The sequence below is a fragment of the Xiphophorus maculatus genome, chromosome 1, assembly GCF_002775205.1.
Source record: "Xiphophorus maculatus strain JP 163 A chromosome 1, X_maculatus-5.0-male, whole genome shotgun sequence".
Lineage (NCBI taxonomy): Eukaryota > Metazoa > Chordata > Actinopteri > Cyprinodontiformes > Poeciliidae > Xiphophorus > Xiphophorus maculatus.
The window spans coordinates 14,745,456-14,762,961 of record NC_036443.1 but is presented as its reverse complement, the minus strand read 5'-3'; the positions used below and the strand labels follow the sequence as shown (position 1 = coordinate 14,762,961).

The 17,506-nt window shown below is 36.9% G+C and overlaps 1 protein-coding gene across 4 annotated transcripts in view; it reads left to right on the top strand.

The window, feature by feature from the left end:
• LOC102222176 (vasopressin V2 receptor) overlaps positions 1-17,506 on the top strand; it is a 46,486-nt gene that overhangs the window by 19,029 nt on the left and 9,951 nt on the right. For 2 of the 4 annotated variants that reach the window (XM_023335914.1, XM_023335920.1), the window contains exons 2-4: positions 3,672-3,779; positions 6,187-6,242; positions 14,686-15,062. In XM_023335914.1, coding sequence (XP_023191682.1) covers positions 14,688-15,062 — 375 coding nt within the window. In that variant the 5' untranslated portion in view covers positions 3,672-3,779; positions 6,187-6,242; positions 14,686-14,687. Of the gene's footprint in view, positions 1-3,452; positions 3,780-6,186; positions 6,243-14,685; positions 15,063-17,506 lie in introns of those variants that run through there. The other 2 variants (XM_005801363.2, XM_023335924.1) reach the window with 2 other exon arrangements.

The window sequence follows — 17,506 nt, the reverse complement described above, 5'->3', positions numbered from 1 at the left end:
CTATCCAGACTAAAGTGTTTCATTACACATTATTACCTTTAATAAAAGAAAATTAGAATAGAGTTACCTCTTTTTTTTTTTTCTTTTACCATTTCTTTGGCTCAACATTAAAGCTGTACCCAGATGCTTGAAACAGATGTGGAATGCATCCATTTGAAGGCCAGTCACAGGTTTGCAAAAGTAATCTCATTAAAAGGAGCTTTGAGATGTTGGATTTCCTGGTTATTATGAGCCCTCAAAAAGATGAACCCCAAGTTCTCCGCCTGTCTCGGGTATTTATTGGTCATCTGACGGTTAATGATTCCCTCAGATGTTCCCCAACATTTTTCTTCCCAGTGGCCTGGTGGTGTTTTCTGTGTGCACAGCTTGACTCTTTTGAATGAACTTCCACAATATATGCGTTGTTTGTTTCTGAGCTCCAGCTGAAGGTAGCGCCGTCTCCTGCCAACTTCTTTGGACTGGAAAATGAACATGATCGATTTATTTTCTCTTTTTATTGGGGTTCCCTTTGGCGTGTTTTAGTGTTTCCATCAAACTTTTCTTCATACTGCACAGGGCCTCTGACTACACTGATCATACAGTTTATTATGCAACCTTACTTGTGTATTTGTAATAAGTCTTTCTGCAAAAAAAAAAAAAAAGCTCCCAGAAAGGAGTTAGAGGTGTTAGCAGGTGAGTGACCATCTCAAAGAGAAACAGCTGACGTTTTTATTTCTGGCGCAAACCGCAGCTGAAAATAAGCTCCAACATGTGGGAGAATGACCAGCCAGAAATCTCAAAGGAAAAGACTGTCATGATCTGAGATATTTAAAGTCTCCACATTCCTTTTGAGCTTCACTCCTGCCAAGCGACTTAACATGTTAAGCAAAAGATGCTCTAGTGGATGATGGACAGAGCAGAAAAAATGTTGCATTGGAACAAACCCACCCCCCAAAAAACTACAGTACATATATCTGGAATTTTTTTTTTTTTTTGGTCATGACCTTAAGAATTTATTTATTTCATGATTTTTTTCTACTGGAATCTCTTCTTATCTCCCCCTCAGGCTCATCAGTTGTCAATTTTGGCAGCGAGCAAATTGGATTAATTTTGCTGCTTTACTGCTTTTAAACAAAATGTTCTCAGGATCCAGGCAGCCACGATAATCATGTTAGAGTGAAACCTATTGTCCCACCTCTTCAGGTTAGAACAAAATGGTTCAGCTTGAGGAGGCGAGTCAAGCAATACCTGAGGGAAAGAAACACATTTTCTGACATTATGGGACAATCTGGTATCAGACTGTTGAGGAGGGTGGCTCGGATTTAAATATTACAAACATAAATGTCTGTAGATATCCCCATTCCAATAAAGTTTAGTGGAAAAAAGAGTTGAGCTGCATTACTTTTCTTAACTTAAAGGAATTAGACCAGAGGATGGATACTTAAACTTATCCAGCAACCCTGAACAGGAGTATCTAGTTTATATACTTTGGATCAACATTATTAGATTATTTTTCTTCTTTTGCTCAATCCTTTGGTTTGTTATTTTGTTTGTATTTCCTTTAAATTCATGTAAACCGCTTTGACTTGCCTTTTTGCTGAAAATGTGCTATATAAATAAAATTACCTTACCTGACCTTACCTTAATTTTGAAAGTAATTTTTGGAGTGCTTTGCAAATTTTTCATGCCCCTTCAATGTTTTTCACATTTTGACGCAATTCACTTTTACAAACTTCAAACTATTTCTTTGAGAGGCCGACACAAATTCCCAACGTTGTGAAGTAAAAGGAAAGATTATTCATGTTTTTTTTAATGTTTGCAAGTAAAGATCTGACAAATGTTGCTCCTATTCACTCAACTGGCTTCAGACGCCACCCAATTAATAAACGGAGTCCATTTTTGTGCACTGCAGTATTAAAAGGCAGCAAAAATGTTGTGAGCTGACAGAAAAAAATATCACCCTGAAACATCCCTCCAGTAAAAACTGGTGCTGGCGGCCTGAGGCTTAGGGGATGTTTTTCTTTATAAGTTGGGGCTAAATACATGGCGATCCTGGAAGAAAGCTTAACACTAAATATCTAAAATTCTTGAGACTTAAGCAGTCATTCACCCTCCGGCTGGGCCAAGACATACAGCCTTGGCAAAGATGGAAACATTTAAATAAAAGTATATTTATGAGTTGGAATGGCCTAGCCAAAGGCCAAGAAACAAAATCCAATTGAGATTCTGTGGCAAGAATTAAAAATCGATGCCCACAGAAACATTTCATCCAATCAGACTGAACCACAGCTATTTGACAAAGAAAAATCACCACAAATTTGAGTCTTTGGATGTGCAACATAGAAACCTCCCCTAAAGATGTAAAATAAGTATATCCTATACGCTATTTTAGTTTTAGAAGAATTTTGTTTTTAATTGCTCTTCCACTTTTCAGTTACGTTTTGTTTTGGTATATTATAAAACTAAGTGACTGACGGCTTCAGTTGCAGTTTTATTTAGAGATTTCAAAGTGAAGGGATCTGAAAATAATCACATGCAAATCTCAGATTTTTATTTATGCAAAGAAATTGAAAACAGTGTCACGTTTCCCTTCCATCTCACGACTACCCACTATTTTATATTGTCTATCAAACGCATTTGAGATAAAACAGCTTCTGGCTGACACAATGTCGCAAAATTTCACTACACTGTTGCTTTATAGCCACAATTTTCCTGTTGCCATTTCTGTGTATTTGTGTTGGAGCAAACAGAGATTTGTGAACCCCCTCCTTGTGCACACCTGTGAATGTTTTCATGCATGCCAGCAGTATTTCCTTACAATCACAAGTACGGTACACACCCAGGAAAGAGAGAGAAACAGAGACAAAGAGAAAGAGAGAGAGAAAAAGCTGTAATGCTGAAATTTAAATACATAATCATTTTATTTATTTTGTGTAAACCTGCGTGAATACATCAAGGGTGTGACCCAGCTGACTCAGCCACCCAGCATTCCTCACCAGGTGTTCCGGTTCTTGTCCTCCATCAACAAAGAAGTAATAAAACCATGAAAAAAACAAAGCGTTCCACAAAAGGTGTGAGCTTGGATTGAAAACAAACATGACCAATGAGTTATTCAAGAGACAAATTATTAGATTGGAAAGGGGATGGGTGTGTAACCTTCACCTTGGTCTGTCCTCCTCGCAATAATAAACATGGCTTTCTTCTTCACATCGCAGCCACAGACACATACAGCACACGCACATGTATGAACAGAGTTGCCCCTGTGTGTTTTTGTCTTACACACACGCACACACACACACACATGCACTCTCTCTCTCTTCATAGGTATGTGTAACATCCTCCCTCTGCTGCTGACAGCAGGCTCCACCCTCAGTCACAGAGGACAGGCTGGTTGACCTGGGAGGAGGAGAAAGCTAAGAATGGGAGGTGGGAAGTCGGGGTTGTGGGGCTGGGGGGGGAACAAGGAGCTGAAATTCAGTTGTGCTGGTGGTATTGGAGGCACGGCACAATGGGCAAAAGCAAATCGAGGGAGTGAAAAGAACTGAGACGCACATGGCTTTTAAATGGACCTCACCAATAAACAGTTGTGACTTACAGCCCAGAAAGGACAACATTAGGGGACCTGGACAGACTCTGTCTTTGAAGCACTGGCCAGGAAAAAAGTTGCCAGGCTTTCCTTTTTTTTTCCTCAGTTCTGACAGATTCATTGAGGAGTCAGCTGATGGGACGGTGAGCAGTGTTTGGAAAAGCTGAAGAACTAAAGGTTTTAACCTGGATCTGGGAACAAAAACAGAACAGCAGTAAGTAGAAATCTTTCCTTAGTCAGAGGTGATATTTTTTTTATGGCTGACACTGATTTTGTGACACTGTATTGTGTCATGTTGGTGTCTTTATACTATCACCTAGACAGAAACGATACTATTTATAGATATTTAATCATTTTTATCTTCTGTAAATGTTATTCAGTTCATGTTGTGGCCAAAATAATAAAATGAATCCATATTTGTTTCTTGATGGAAGTGAGTCAGCACAGTGTATATTTATGTTTTCACGGGGAAAATATAGTGTTGCAATTGTTAATATTGCTGTGTTGTGCACCTTTTTATTATTAATTAGAATACATGGTACATGTACATTAAAACAAAGTAATACACTCATCATTGGCATTAAATAAGCTCAACATTGTCTTATTTAGAATAGAATAGAATAGAATAGAAAAACGTTTTATCTGAAACCAAAGATAATAGAAATTTGCCTTCGACAGGACTCGACACACTCATATAAAACATTCAAAAGAGACAAATACACAAGATAAAAATCATAAATAGGTCATAAAAATGATAAGATAGGTTATAAAAATCCCTTTGCTGTCGAGGGATTTTTTAATATGATGTTTTTACATAAACTAGAAATCACACACATGAAAAAATAAAATGGGTTATTGAAATTATGTATGTTATGCCAGAACAGCAGTTCACCTTGTTTTGACTGTAAGTCAGAAAAATAAATGTTTTGTTGATCAGTTGTTTGTGGTAAAAAAATTTTTATAGATAATTACAAATAGCATCATATATATTACTAAGTATTTATATATAATTGCATGCATATAATTGTAGTTGTGTTTGTTAAGTGTAGCATAACTAGAATTTACAAACAAATCTTGCCGTGTGACATTAGATCTGTCAAAATGTTTCCTGTTTTGAGTTAATCAAGATGACCAAAGCTATTTTAATTTGCTAAATGCCAGAATAATCTGTGATATTTTTTTTTTCAAAGTTTACATAGAGTTTCTTAGTATTTGGTGGAATGACTTTTCAAACTGTGCGACTTGGGTCAAATGTTTTCCTTCTAGATGCGTTTCTCATCCGTTTGCTCTAATTGTGACTCACTCCTCCTGACAGAACAAACATGGCTGAGTCAGAACTGTTGGCCATTTAGCTCACAAACACACCTTTAATGCCACACCCAAAAATGTTGCTCCGGACACTCAAAAGATATTGACACTGTTGTCCTTAAGCCACTTTAGATCTACTCTTATATTATGATTTGGGTCATTAGAAATTGTGCTGAAACACAGTTTAATGTGGGACTTTTGTTTTTTCTGATGTCCTGAAATGTTGATTTAATATTTTCATGTATTATTCTTTCCTTGTAATGTCATGTATTTTTGTGAATTGCACCATTCCCTCCTGCAAACATTGAACAATGTCCACATCATGATGCTGCCACCCACAAGTTTCCCTTAAGATTTAACAATGGTTATTATAGCCAAACAGTTTAATTTTAGTTTGAACTAAAATTAAACGTGTTTGTCTCTGAGTGCATTTGCGAACTGTTTTGCCTTTTTATTGTCTTCTTCCTCCCTGAGTGGTTTTTCAGTACAGCTTTAGTTTCACTTACGATAATGAACCTCCCTAACAAACTTCCACCAGTTCCTTCACATCGTCTTTTGCTTTTGTTCAAGAGTTGATACTCTTGAACAAATACTCTTGATACATACAGCATACTCTTGATACCAAGGCACATTCACCTCTGGGACACAGCAGCCGTCTCCTAGCTAAACTATTTGATAGCTGGACACTCTCAAGGTGTTTACAGTTTTGTGTAATTACTTGAACAGACGAATGTGGCACCTGCAGGCATCTGGAAATTGTCCCCAAGGAAGAACCAGACGTGTGGAGGTCCACTGTTTTCTCCCTGTTATACCGGCTGATTTCTATTGACTTTTCCATGATGTCACATATGGAAACATTGTGTGTTGCCTTAAAATATATTGACAAAAACACTTGTTCAATTATATTCATTCATTTTCACATCAAAAATACACTCTTAGGGTTCAATATTTCCATCCAGATGCTGGAATATCACAGTAAGGAAAAAAAACCCAACTTTTTTCAAGCTTCTATCGCAACAACATGAAATGACATGTTTTATTTTGACATCAATGCTGGATTTGAACAAATACAACACAGCACTGTCAAACAATATTTCATGTCTTGCTGACTGTCCTCGATTTGAAGTATTTTGCCCCAGTTCTTCCCAGAGAACTTGTTTGTCTAAGTTTTTCCATGGATTAGAGAAAATGTCTGGGGGGATAGGCAGGGGAGAGGGGGGGCTGTCAGGTCGTTAATGTGAGCCGCCGTAGCATGTAATATTAATGGACTGTAATGATGACGCCTCTTAACACTTTGTCTTATACCCAAACAGAGGGAGAGAGAGAAGAAGGACACGCATGAGGCAACCTACAATGCACTGACAGCGAGGTAGGTGACTGAGGCATGTTGCTCACCTTGCGCTTCCCTACCTATGCAGCCTATGTTTGCGTTTTATCAGAATTTTTTTTTTTTTTTTTCAAAATATTAGTGTCTTGCCCATATTATTAAAGGAGAAAATTATGGCTCTGAAAATGACCAGAGAAGATTTATCCCAAGCAGGATTGTTGGGCATTTGGTTTCTCAAAGATTAATGATTTATTCCCCGATTTCAGAAGGAGATTTACAAAACACAGGGGGTCATTATACAGCAATATTTTCTTTGCCAGTAAAGTGATAATCGGAGAGCTTTCAGAGTGAAACATGTCTTTATGTCAGAAGAGTGTCTAAATTAAGCTGTAAAGTAAATATGTCTGGCTTATCAATGGAATCAAGAAACCGCAGTAAGTGAAAACAGGAAGCTGACTTTTCCTCGAAAAGAGCAGTTTTTTCTAACAATGTGCACAAAATCAGCCGCTTGATTGTGGCCCCCGCCAGGAATAATCGCAATCAACACTGTTATTGTCACACTCTGTTTTCCCTGGTTTCTAAAAGGGAATCATTCCATCATGTGGTGCAGGTCTGACCATATCAGCTGCCAACCTCGAGGCTTATTTTAGTTGAAGTGGTAACACTGGCGCTTTCTTCTTAGTCTGCAGGGGTGATGCTCTGATTTTTTCCTAGGCTGCGTGACATCCGGTTTTGTGTAAGGCGCAGGTTTGATGTTGGTGCGCTAGTTAATGATACATAACAAGGAAAACAGCCCGTGGTCTCATGAACAGACATTATCAGTAATGATAAGAGGACTTGGACCCTCTTCTGCATCAGACCTCCCCATTGGCTGAAGGATGGAAACACACTCCCTGCCTTTTTTGTGAATGCAAAACGCATCCAACCTCATTTGAGAGGAGGTTAGCCAGTGACCCTAATAAATAAGCCCAACGAGGTTTGGCCTCACATCATTAAAATTTCAAGAGCACACATCTCCATTTTTCTAACTTTTCTCAATGGCGCCAGAGCTTGAAGGCCATTATAGTCATATTCACTTCATGTTAGAAGAGGAGAAATGTATAAAAAATGCATGAATGATAGAAAAAAAGCACGAGACAGCGTCAGAAACAGCTGAACGTTTCCAAAGGGTGATGATGTTACATTTGGAGAACCACACTCGAGTATCAATGGATAAGTCAGTGAATCCTTTTCTCATCTGAGAAACCTCATGCATCCCTTAAATTAGTTTAATCAATTATCAGCTTAAGTGTTTTGCTTGTAGTGCTGGAGTTACAGCACTGTTATTATTATTTTTTTGTTTTGGCACACTGAAAGATTTCAGATCATCAAAGTAATACTGATAACATAGAATGGTAATCAGAATAAATACTAAAATCTGTTTTAAAATAATGCTTTCAATAACTACAGGGAAAGTGTTGTCAGAACCAACCTGCTCCAGATTTTAAAAAGTTTAAAAAGCTAATATTAATAACTGGCTTTTGCCATGCTCTGCAGCAATTTATGCCATCCAGTATTCATGATAATTGGTTATCAGTGTTTTTTATATCTGTGAAGAAATGTTGTCTGTTGTTAGCGAATTTGTTTCTATACAGCCACATTGGAGGTTTTTCTAGGCCTCTTTGATTTTGTTCATGTTTAGTTCGAGGCAAACTTACAGATGTGCTTTGGGTAATTGTCTGCTTTTGTCTGATATGCTGTGTAAGTTTTCCACCGATTGTAATTGTCCCACTATTTTGTAAGAACTTTTGTAAGAAATCTGTGCCACCTCCTGAATCTGTTGGTAATGTCCTCTTAGATTTATTTTGGTAAACTGGACACTTCTGGGAAGCTTCCCTGATGTTTTCTCCATGTGTGGATAATGCCTCAGTGGTTCACTGCAATCTAAATGCCGTAGAAATGCCTCTCTAACTCTTTTCAGGCTGATAGATGCCAATGTCTTTGTTTCTCATCTTTTCTTAAATTTCTTTAGATTCACTCACAATGCATCATTTACTTTTAGCCTACTTCACATTTTTAGAGATGTTCTGTTCACCCAGGCCTGTTCACCCACCAGGCCTGGTTTTGGTGAGCAAAATTAAACCAAATAAAGACACCAAACACAAAGTGGGCAACCACTTTACCACATATCCCCAGATGGGTTTGATCATCCATATGCTGTAGTAGCTTTAGAGCAGGGGGCACCAAACTCATTTTTCATTTCGGACCACATCTAGATCATAAATATCCTCAAATTGTGGCAGAATGTATTGATTAGATGCATTGATAAAACAAAATGTTAACAAACAAAATATTAACAATCAGCTGTCTCTGCTGATCATTAATATTGATATTAAATGTTCAGTCCAACATTGAACCTTTTTTCACACTGATGTATTTTGACACTACAAATAAAAACACATTTGATTTTATTGATTAAAAAATATTTAATCAATAAAATCAATGTTACATTGAACGTTCTATTTATGTGCCAAAACCTGGAGGGCCACATAAATGATATTTGACCTCTAATAATATTAAATAATATTTGACCTTTTGGATGGTTTTGGACTCAACGTTTTTAGTCAACCCCTGCTAACAGAGAGGTAGTCGGTAATACAAAGCCTTGAATTTACCCTCTACAAATTGGAATGCATAAGCATATATATAGCATCAAGATGTCATTGAGAATCATTCGAAAGGTGAATTTACACTGGATGTGAGCGCGATAGTGAGGTTCTGATGAAATATGGGGTTTCAAAGATGAAATTGTGGTCACAGCCACTTTATCATGCAGATGAAATGTCAGCCGTCCAAACTGGTGGCACCACATGAGTCATCCGAGCCTTTATACTGTAAGAGTCTATTGATCTGTATGTGAAGTGCCATGCTGTATGAAGGAGAGCTGCATATGATACTCCCAGTAATACCCTTATATCAAATGTTTAGTGCCTGTCAGCTTGAATTTATTTTAAGCGTTCCTTTTCCTGCTGCCACACCATATAAATTAGGAGTTATTTGTTGCTAAATAACAATTAGATGTATTGGAGGCGCTTTGACAGATGAAGAAGTGATGAAAATGAGAGGTGAGAACAAAAGCAGAAGAAGAGAAGATTAGAGGAGGGAATCTGCAGCATGTTGTTGTGGTTCACGCAGGGCTGCTAATGAGGACTGAGAGGTTCCCATCGATCAGATCGGGTTGGACCTTGTCAACGGAAACTAATCAAGGGACTGACAAGTGCAATCAAGACGAGCAAGGCTTTGATTGATTTCTAATTATGTTTGGATTACAACACCTAATGTGTGAAAACTTGTTTCTTGCCAATTGGCACAAAAAACATCTTAGTTTCCTTAAAAATACTTATTTAGTTAAAGGTGGTTAATATAAATATTCTATAGACACCACTGTGTGTCCAGCTGGGTCTCAGTTTTATAATGTAAACTTTTCTTTAATGATTATTTTGTTGAATTCTTCAATGTTTTTATCATCTTGCCACACATACAGTATGTATAACCTGTCAAAACAATTAAAAGTCTCTTTATAATGCTAACAACATTCTCCTAACCTTTTAACTATATTCAATTACAAGAAAACAGATTCGGCATGTACAAGTAATCGTTTTGTTTTCTGACATAATGGAATATTTATGCAAGCCTTTTCTGATCAAACTTGGAGAGGAATACATCATGTCGCTTTCCTCAAGCTTTGTAAGACTTTGACAAGTTTATTATTGCCATTCTGGGAGCACAGTATGTTTTGAATATTCTTGATTTCAGCTTTTCAGCCTTCTTGGGGGGCTCTTTTCTACTCTTTTTTTTTTCTAACTGTGTATTTTTTTGTTCAGTTTGTAATAGATTTGGATACATGAATTGCCAGTTTAACACCTCATTATTTTTTGTGACAAAATTTGCTTTTGCTTAAGTTTTATTTGTTATGTCTTGCCCCTCCCTCACCACTTGTGAAATTTGGTACTGGCTTCAGAGAAAAAAAAATCTCTAGTTTTGGCGCTACTGTTGTTTGAATTGTTTTTAGTCAGCTTAGTAAGATGCGTGAACTTTATTACAGTTGCTTTTAAAAAGCAGCACAGTTTGGAAGCAATGTATGCTTTTAATCTTTCCCAGTTGTAATACTTGGTCTCAATTTTATGTCAAGTACTTTTTTTTTTACAACCCAGAGAGTTTAAGGATTTTTTTTATGTCATACTCAGTTACCAATCCAGCACAGATCATCTTAAAACTGACATAATACAAATCCTTCCAAATCCATCGAAGGCATGACCTAAACCTGAAAAGTATGAAAAAATTGTGTATAGTTCTATTTATTTCATATGAGAAAAATATATATACATACAGTATATAGAGATTTTTTGTTGTTGCAAAACTAGTAGTAGCACATTTGTTGACACCTCTTACAATTCGAATGACTAAATGTAACTGAAGAATTTTGTAATTTCATGACAGAGAAACCTTTTGTTAATGATATTTAGAAGAAGAGGAAGAAAAAGAAGAAATGTTAATCCATTTCTATTTATTTTCCATCCTGGAACAAGGGCTGTTTCACAGAGCTAAGTGTTGTCTTGTTTGTCTCAAAACCCAATTACATGGTTGCATTTCCTTAATTTTTACTATTAAATAAACATAACCTTATATGATAGCTTTACATTTTGAGAAATTGTTTTTTTTTTCTTCTTAGGAATGTCGGTTTTTCCTCCAGTACAGAAATGTTATTTGGCAGGAGGAAGCGAGACACTGACACTTTGGATTGTAACGACTGATGATCCCTGGTTTAGGATTTTTCCATCCATGATCTTCTATTTGCCTGAAGTACGACTATGAACTGGCACAGATGCCCATTTCTCTCAGCCCCTCTTCAAAGTAATAAAGACAAACAAGGCATAAAGACAATTGCTATTTATCGCAAGGCTTTTGTATACATCTTAGCAAAGAGAAGAATAATCTCAGAGCACTCTTTATGTGTCTCTACAATTAAACATTTATGTTGTAGCATGTCAACCATGTTCACCTAAAAACTTTTCTTTAGGACATCTGGTCCTGAACTTTTATTGCTTTTTTAACTTGGCATAGCTAGCACATGATGTCATTTAAGAGAATCACCAAAACATGTGTTAAAAAAGACTGAAAAGGCGCGAAGGGGCTGACTTGTAATGTTTTCATACACGTTTAACAATCTGTCTGCCTGAGGCTTTGTATGTTTGGGCCTCATGCTGGAAGGCAGCATAAGGCAGAGCAGTAAATGGATGGTTGCACATCAGCTTGTCCGTGGGGAGGGAAGGCGGAGGGAGGGCTTTTGGGGGTGTGTGGGGTTTCCAACTCTGTCATTAATCAGGCTGAGAGCTTTAGAGTAAAGAGGGGAAGCAATGTAGTGGACTAACTCCTAAAAGCAGTGTTTACAGTCCATCCAGCGTGGCGAGATGGGATAATTTGAGTTTTACATTAAGCCAGTCGAACAAACGGGGATTGATGCAATGTGCTTGGAATACATTAAACAGCGTCCGGCCTGGTTCTGGAGACGTGTTGTTCTCTCACCATGCAGCTGCAAGCTTTCCTCTTTGAATATGGGAAATATGAGTGGCAAAAGTTTTTGGCTCTACTGTTTATGTAGCTCACTGAGCAAGTAGACAGCAGCCTGTCTGTGAAGCACAAGCAAAGCAAATGAAGCTGAAGCAATTAGCTAAAAACACAATGTCCTTTGACGGTTTAGAACAGCAGGAGCTTACAATGAAGAGAGACATTTTCAGACATACACCTCTGCATGAAGTTAATAGATTGCTCTGCTTAAACTTAATATAGTTTATTTGATTTTCCTTCAATACTCTTAATTATTTTCCATGACCTCCATGTACTTCATTTGCACATTAGCTAAAAAAACGGGATTTCACATGAGAAACTGATGACACAAGGAGTTGTTTTTTAATAAGATTATTTATTGGTTTGGAAGTAGCACAGCAGCCTTTATTAATGAGCTCATAAATTATGCTGTAATTACAGAGAAGGACATGAGTCATACCAACACAAGGTCAGAAGATCCCTTGGTGGAGTGGAAGACCTTGCTGTGTGCAGAGGAATATAATTAAAATGTAACAGGAAGGCATTCTGAAGCTCTGAATTCAAACAATATTTCTGGATGGATTTAATATTTTATTTGAATAATAAAAAAAACACATGTAGGAAATCTTATGAACCAAAAGAGTATCTCTCCCTCTTTCCACATCTCCAACTTCCTGTTGGATACAGAGGACTAGCTGGACCCGCTTGAAAGATTCCTCAGGCAAAGCCATTACATAAGGCCGGGGGTATTATAAGCTCTGTTATCTCACAAGGCCGTCACTGTAGGGGTTATTATTTGCAAATTGGTCATTAGGCCTCAGTGTAGCAGTGACAATAACCTCATAATGGAGTATTAGTCACATTTGATCGCTCAATATCATCACTGGTCGGTTCAGGGCTATTTATAGGGGTGGCATCCATTCATCATGACACTTGTACTGAAAGACACAGAAGTTATTAAACCAGGAGGAAACCAAACAGATGGCACTTGGTGATAATTCATAGGACATAGATCCTGAGAGGTAACACCACCTTAAATGTTATCATAAACATTTTACTGGTACAGCTGCACCACGGGTATATCGTAGGTGCCCGAGTAAAATTCCTTATCAAATTACAATGAAAGGTTTCAACAACTAAAGGCTCAAAGATTCATTTTGAGAGATTACAGAAACAACTTGGAAGGAAAAAATTTCAGGAAAAACTACATACTTATTCCCAATACCCCCACTAATACATATGAAGCCATTAAGAGATTGGAATACTGATGAAAAACAAATCTATCTGCAGTTCAACTATATTACAAGACCAGGGCACTAGAGCACATATTTACATTTAAAAGCCTGCAATGCGCACAGTGATGTAAAAAGTTTTTTCTCTCATACAGATTTTTTTCTTTTCCTTGTTTTTGTCACATACATGTTTCAGATGAAAGAGCACAAAAAAGAAATAGAGTACTTCTTATGTTAAAGAACAGTAAAATGTTAAGCGTAAGAAGAACGTTTAGTTATTCACAACATCATATGAAGTGATGATCCCCTTCAGGAAAGAGTCAAAACTAAACACTTTTATGGAGCTAAAATACTGAGAAACAATGTAAAGTTGTAAATAACAGCAAATTATGTCAATTGGAAGATATTAGAAGAAGAAGAAAGTAGCAGAGTGAGGAACAGTGGTCAGTTTGTTGTCCAGCAGCCTAAGTCTGGAGCAGCATACCTTTAGAGATAGCTCTGAATAATGTCCACCAAGTTTTACCAAAAAGAAAAGTTTTAATGCTCTTCTTAAAAGTAGAAAGAGTGTCCACCTCATGAACTAAGACAAGGAGATGGTTGTCTTTGTCTGATGTAATTTTTTTTTAATAATTAGAAACATTTATGACAAAATCTTCAGATTTTGAGACCATATAGCCACATCCCTAACCTCCATAATCCCAGCTTTATGTCCTACAACAAATGTATTTTTAGATTTTATGTCTCTTTTTTCCATTCCCTTCATTTGTCCTTACATCCTTCAGCCTGCATCCAGTTTATTTGACCAAGTTTGAACCCCTCACCCCGAGCTACCCATGACTCTGTTTCTCAAATTATCATCTCACCCTCTCAACTTTCCATTCTCTTTTGGCATTTATTTAGAAGCAAAGAAAAATAAACCAAAAAGTTTATTGCGATCAAGAGCCAGTGCGACATGATGGAAGGGAAAAAAGAATGAAACAATGTATGAGAGAGAGAGAGAAAAGTCTGCAGAGAAGGGAACAAAAACAAGGGAAAACAGGAATGCTGGGGGCTGGGGTAACCATGGGATGAGAGCGATTGAGAGCAGAGGTGAATGAATGTAGGCTGGTGGGATAAAGGGAAAAACTGTCAATTCAACCTTGAGAAAGATTGAAAAAGAAAATAAGCTGAAGTAGACTTGCGTCAGAAAAAAAATTGAAAGTTTCGAAAGATGGACAAGCGGAGACGTTGTTGGGTTATTAAAAAACCAGAGAAAGCACCGAAATGGAACATGATCAGCACAACATCTACCTTTCAGTCAAAACTTCATAAAACTAGTTAGGAAAATCTATTTGTGGCGCATAATGTGAAACTTTTTCTGATGTTCCAAAAACAAACAGTCTGTGGTCATTCTATGAATCCTCGTGTTTTAAAAGGTCCAAGAGTTTGGATAAATATGGAAAACAGAAAATAAAGCACCCAACAGAACCCAGCAAATAAAAATAGTTTCCATTTGGATAATTTAATAATGAGTAATTTAATTACCTAACATGATACTTGTGTCGTGAAAAGACTGCTTGTACACAGGCTTCTGGGTGCTTGTGCAAGTTTAACTTCTGCTTGTTATCTTCAGCTGGAAATTGTTTTTCTAAATAATAAACACATTAACACTTTGCTTGTTTTCTTAGGAATGGAAAGGATCAGCGTGGAAACAGACTGGGATGGGTTAGGTCTCTCCTCTCCGGGCGCCAAGGGAAGGAACAACATCTCCTCGTTTGTTACCGAGTTGAACTCGTTCAACATTTCTCGCGGTGGAGGGTCCCTCTTTGGGATCTTAATAGAGAACGGCTCCAACGCCACATCTCACACCGTTCCTCAACCCAGGGCGAGGGACCAAGGCCTAGCCCGGGCCGAGATCGCCATTCTGGGGGTGGTGCTGGCTCTCACCACGCTGGGCAACAGCTTCGTGTTGTGGGTGCTTTTGAGAAGGAGGAAGCACAATGCACCGATGCACCTGTTCATGGTCAACCTGTGTGTGGCTGACCTGGTGGTGGCGCTCTTTCAGGTCAGTTCGTCTAGTTTAACTGAAGCATTGACAGCAGATCAAAATGTGAGAAAATTGTTCTTTATGAAATTGTTGAAGTAAATAAGTTGTTGAAGTAATTATTTAGGTAAGCAAAGAAGTAGATGAATGAGTAATTAGGAAGGCAAACATATGTAAGAATGTGATTTTAGGTAGGTTAATGGGTAACTAAAAAATAAAAAATAATGTAAGTAATCAATGTATTAAGTAGTTAAATATATAAGTCACTAAGTAAGTAATTAAATAACTAATCAGATAAATAGGAAACAAAGCAAGTAGTTAAGGTAGAAAACAATTAGACTTGTAAGCAAATAAGTACATAATAAGTTAAGTGGTAAGAAGGTAAGTATTTAGGCATATACAGTAAGTAAGTGAGTAAGTAATCAGTAATTCAGTACTAAGTAACTAAGAAAGTAAATAATTTGGCTAGTGTGTAATACCACGAATAAATAGTTAATTTTAGCAATGCTAAGGATGAAAAAAGAAAGGGAGCAAAAGAAAGAAATAGCAAAGTCACTGAATCTATAAAAAATCCCATATAATCTGGTGGGTAGTTAAGTAAAAAAGTAAACAAGAAACTAAGCATATATTTGGACAAAAAAGTAAGACAAAATGTGATTAAAAAAGTAGGTTAATAATTACAAAATCAGTAGTTGAGTAAATATGTACAATAGAAAGTAATTAGGTTAGTATACAAGTAGGCAAGTGATTGAGTGCACAATCAGGCGAGTAAATAAGCTAGGAAGAATGTAAGTAGTTAGGTTAGAAAGTAACGTTAATGAAAATATAAACTAAATAAATTGTTATTTAGGTAAATAACTTGGTGTATAAGTAAGTGAGTAATGGGTGCTAGTAGTGATGATAGTATGGAAGTATGTATGTAGGTCAGTAAATACACAAACAAAAATAAATGCAAACATAGATAACTGGTGATTATTTTGTTAAATATATAGAACAATGTTTACATCGTTAGTTTGTTAATGGGTAATGTGCAAATTTGTCGGCGATTCATCGTCAACTTCCTCAGTGTTGTAACAGAATCAAAGATCAAAGGTTGGAGCACACGGTGTGGCTTCCAGGTTTATCCTTGTCAGTTCACCTGGCTGGTTTACAAAATTACAACTGGTTTGTTTTGAGTTCCTGAGAAGAAGAATTATGTAAAGAAAAAAAATGAAGAATATTTTCCTTTAGTAACCTCATCCAGATCTTATTTGCTCTGCATATGTTTGCATAAAATACTGAATCACCTATGAACTTCTTCCAACTCTCTATCACCATCAACTGATGTGTTTTGCCAATTTAGCGTCTCAGATCCGGACAAGATATTTCCACAGAGCTTTAAAACTAAGTAGAAGAGACATACTGGTTGTGCTTGTGCACTGATGTTTTTGTCATTATGAAAAACACATTTTGGAGACCGCTCACTCAGAGAAGAAGATCTTGCAGCGAACCAAAAACAATCAGAGTAAACATGCCAGCTCTTTTGCGTGCCAGGTCTGTTTTGATAACAGGTCTTATTTTGCATAAACCAAATGGAACCAATTTGTGCCATCATGACAATTTGTAATGTTAATGATGCATTCAGACAACTTTCAGCCACTGCACTTTTTCAAATACTGTGACATCACTGCAGCTTTGAACTCTTGCTGATAAGATCTGTAATGTGATGTCTCAGCAAGATTTTTATGTGTTTGTCATGATAATGCAATACAATTGTCAATTTAATACAATAATATGTATTAATAGCAGATAGAGTGTATTACTAGGTTATATTTTGTCATATGAGACTCATAAACTTCTTCAGCATATTCTACTGATATCTCTTCTGATATACAAAGTAGTACGTGTGATGTTTCTTTAAATTTTCCATTTAGAATTATTTTTTCTTTTTACAAGAAACTGCTAAAAAGCAATACATAAACCTATTCAGTCCTCATGATACTATGCACTCAATAAAATCCAGCACAATCAACAGCCTCCAGATGTCACCTAATCAGAATATAGAGAAGAAGAGAAGATTGAACACTACACACCCCCTTCACACACACTCCTAGGTTGAAATGGAGATGCTTTTCTTCAGTTCAGTTGGGGGACCTGATGGGGCTAAAAACAGGGCAACTTTGGGAAAAGAAGCTTGACTTTTTCCTTCTACTTCACAAGTACATACCACTTACATTTGTCTGACAAACACATTTCTGGATGTAAAAAAGTTTAGAACTCAAAGTAAAAAGGATAGGCAATGTATGTTGTACGTTTTAAGATTGTTAATGTGCATTAGATGGAAATATTCACAGAGATTCAAATGAAACATCTGACAGTTGAACAATTAAAATGACACTGTTTTGCTGATTTATTTATGCGTAGTTCAGTGTTTTATTGTTGTTGGGTTTTTTTTTTTTAATTCCAGTCAGAAGTCAACTTTAGTT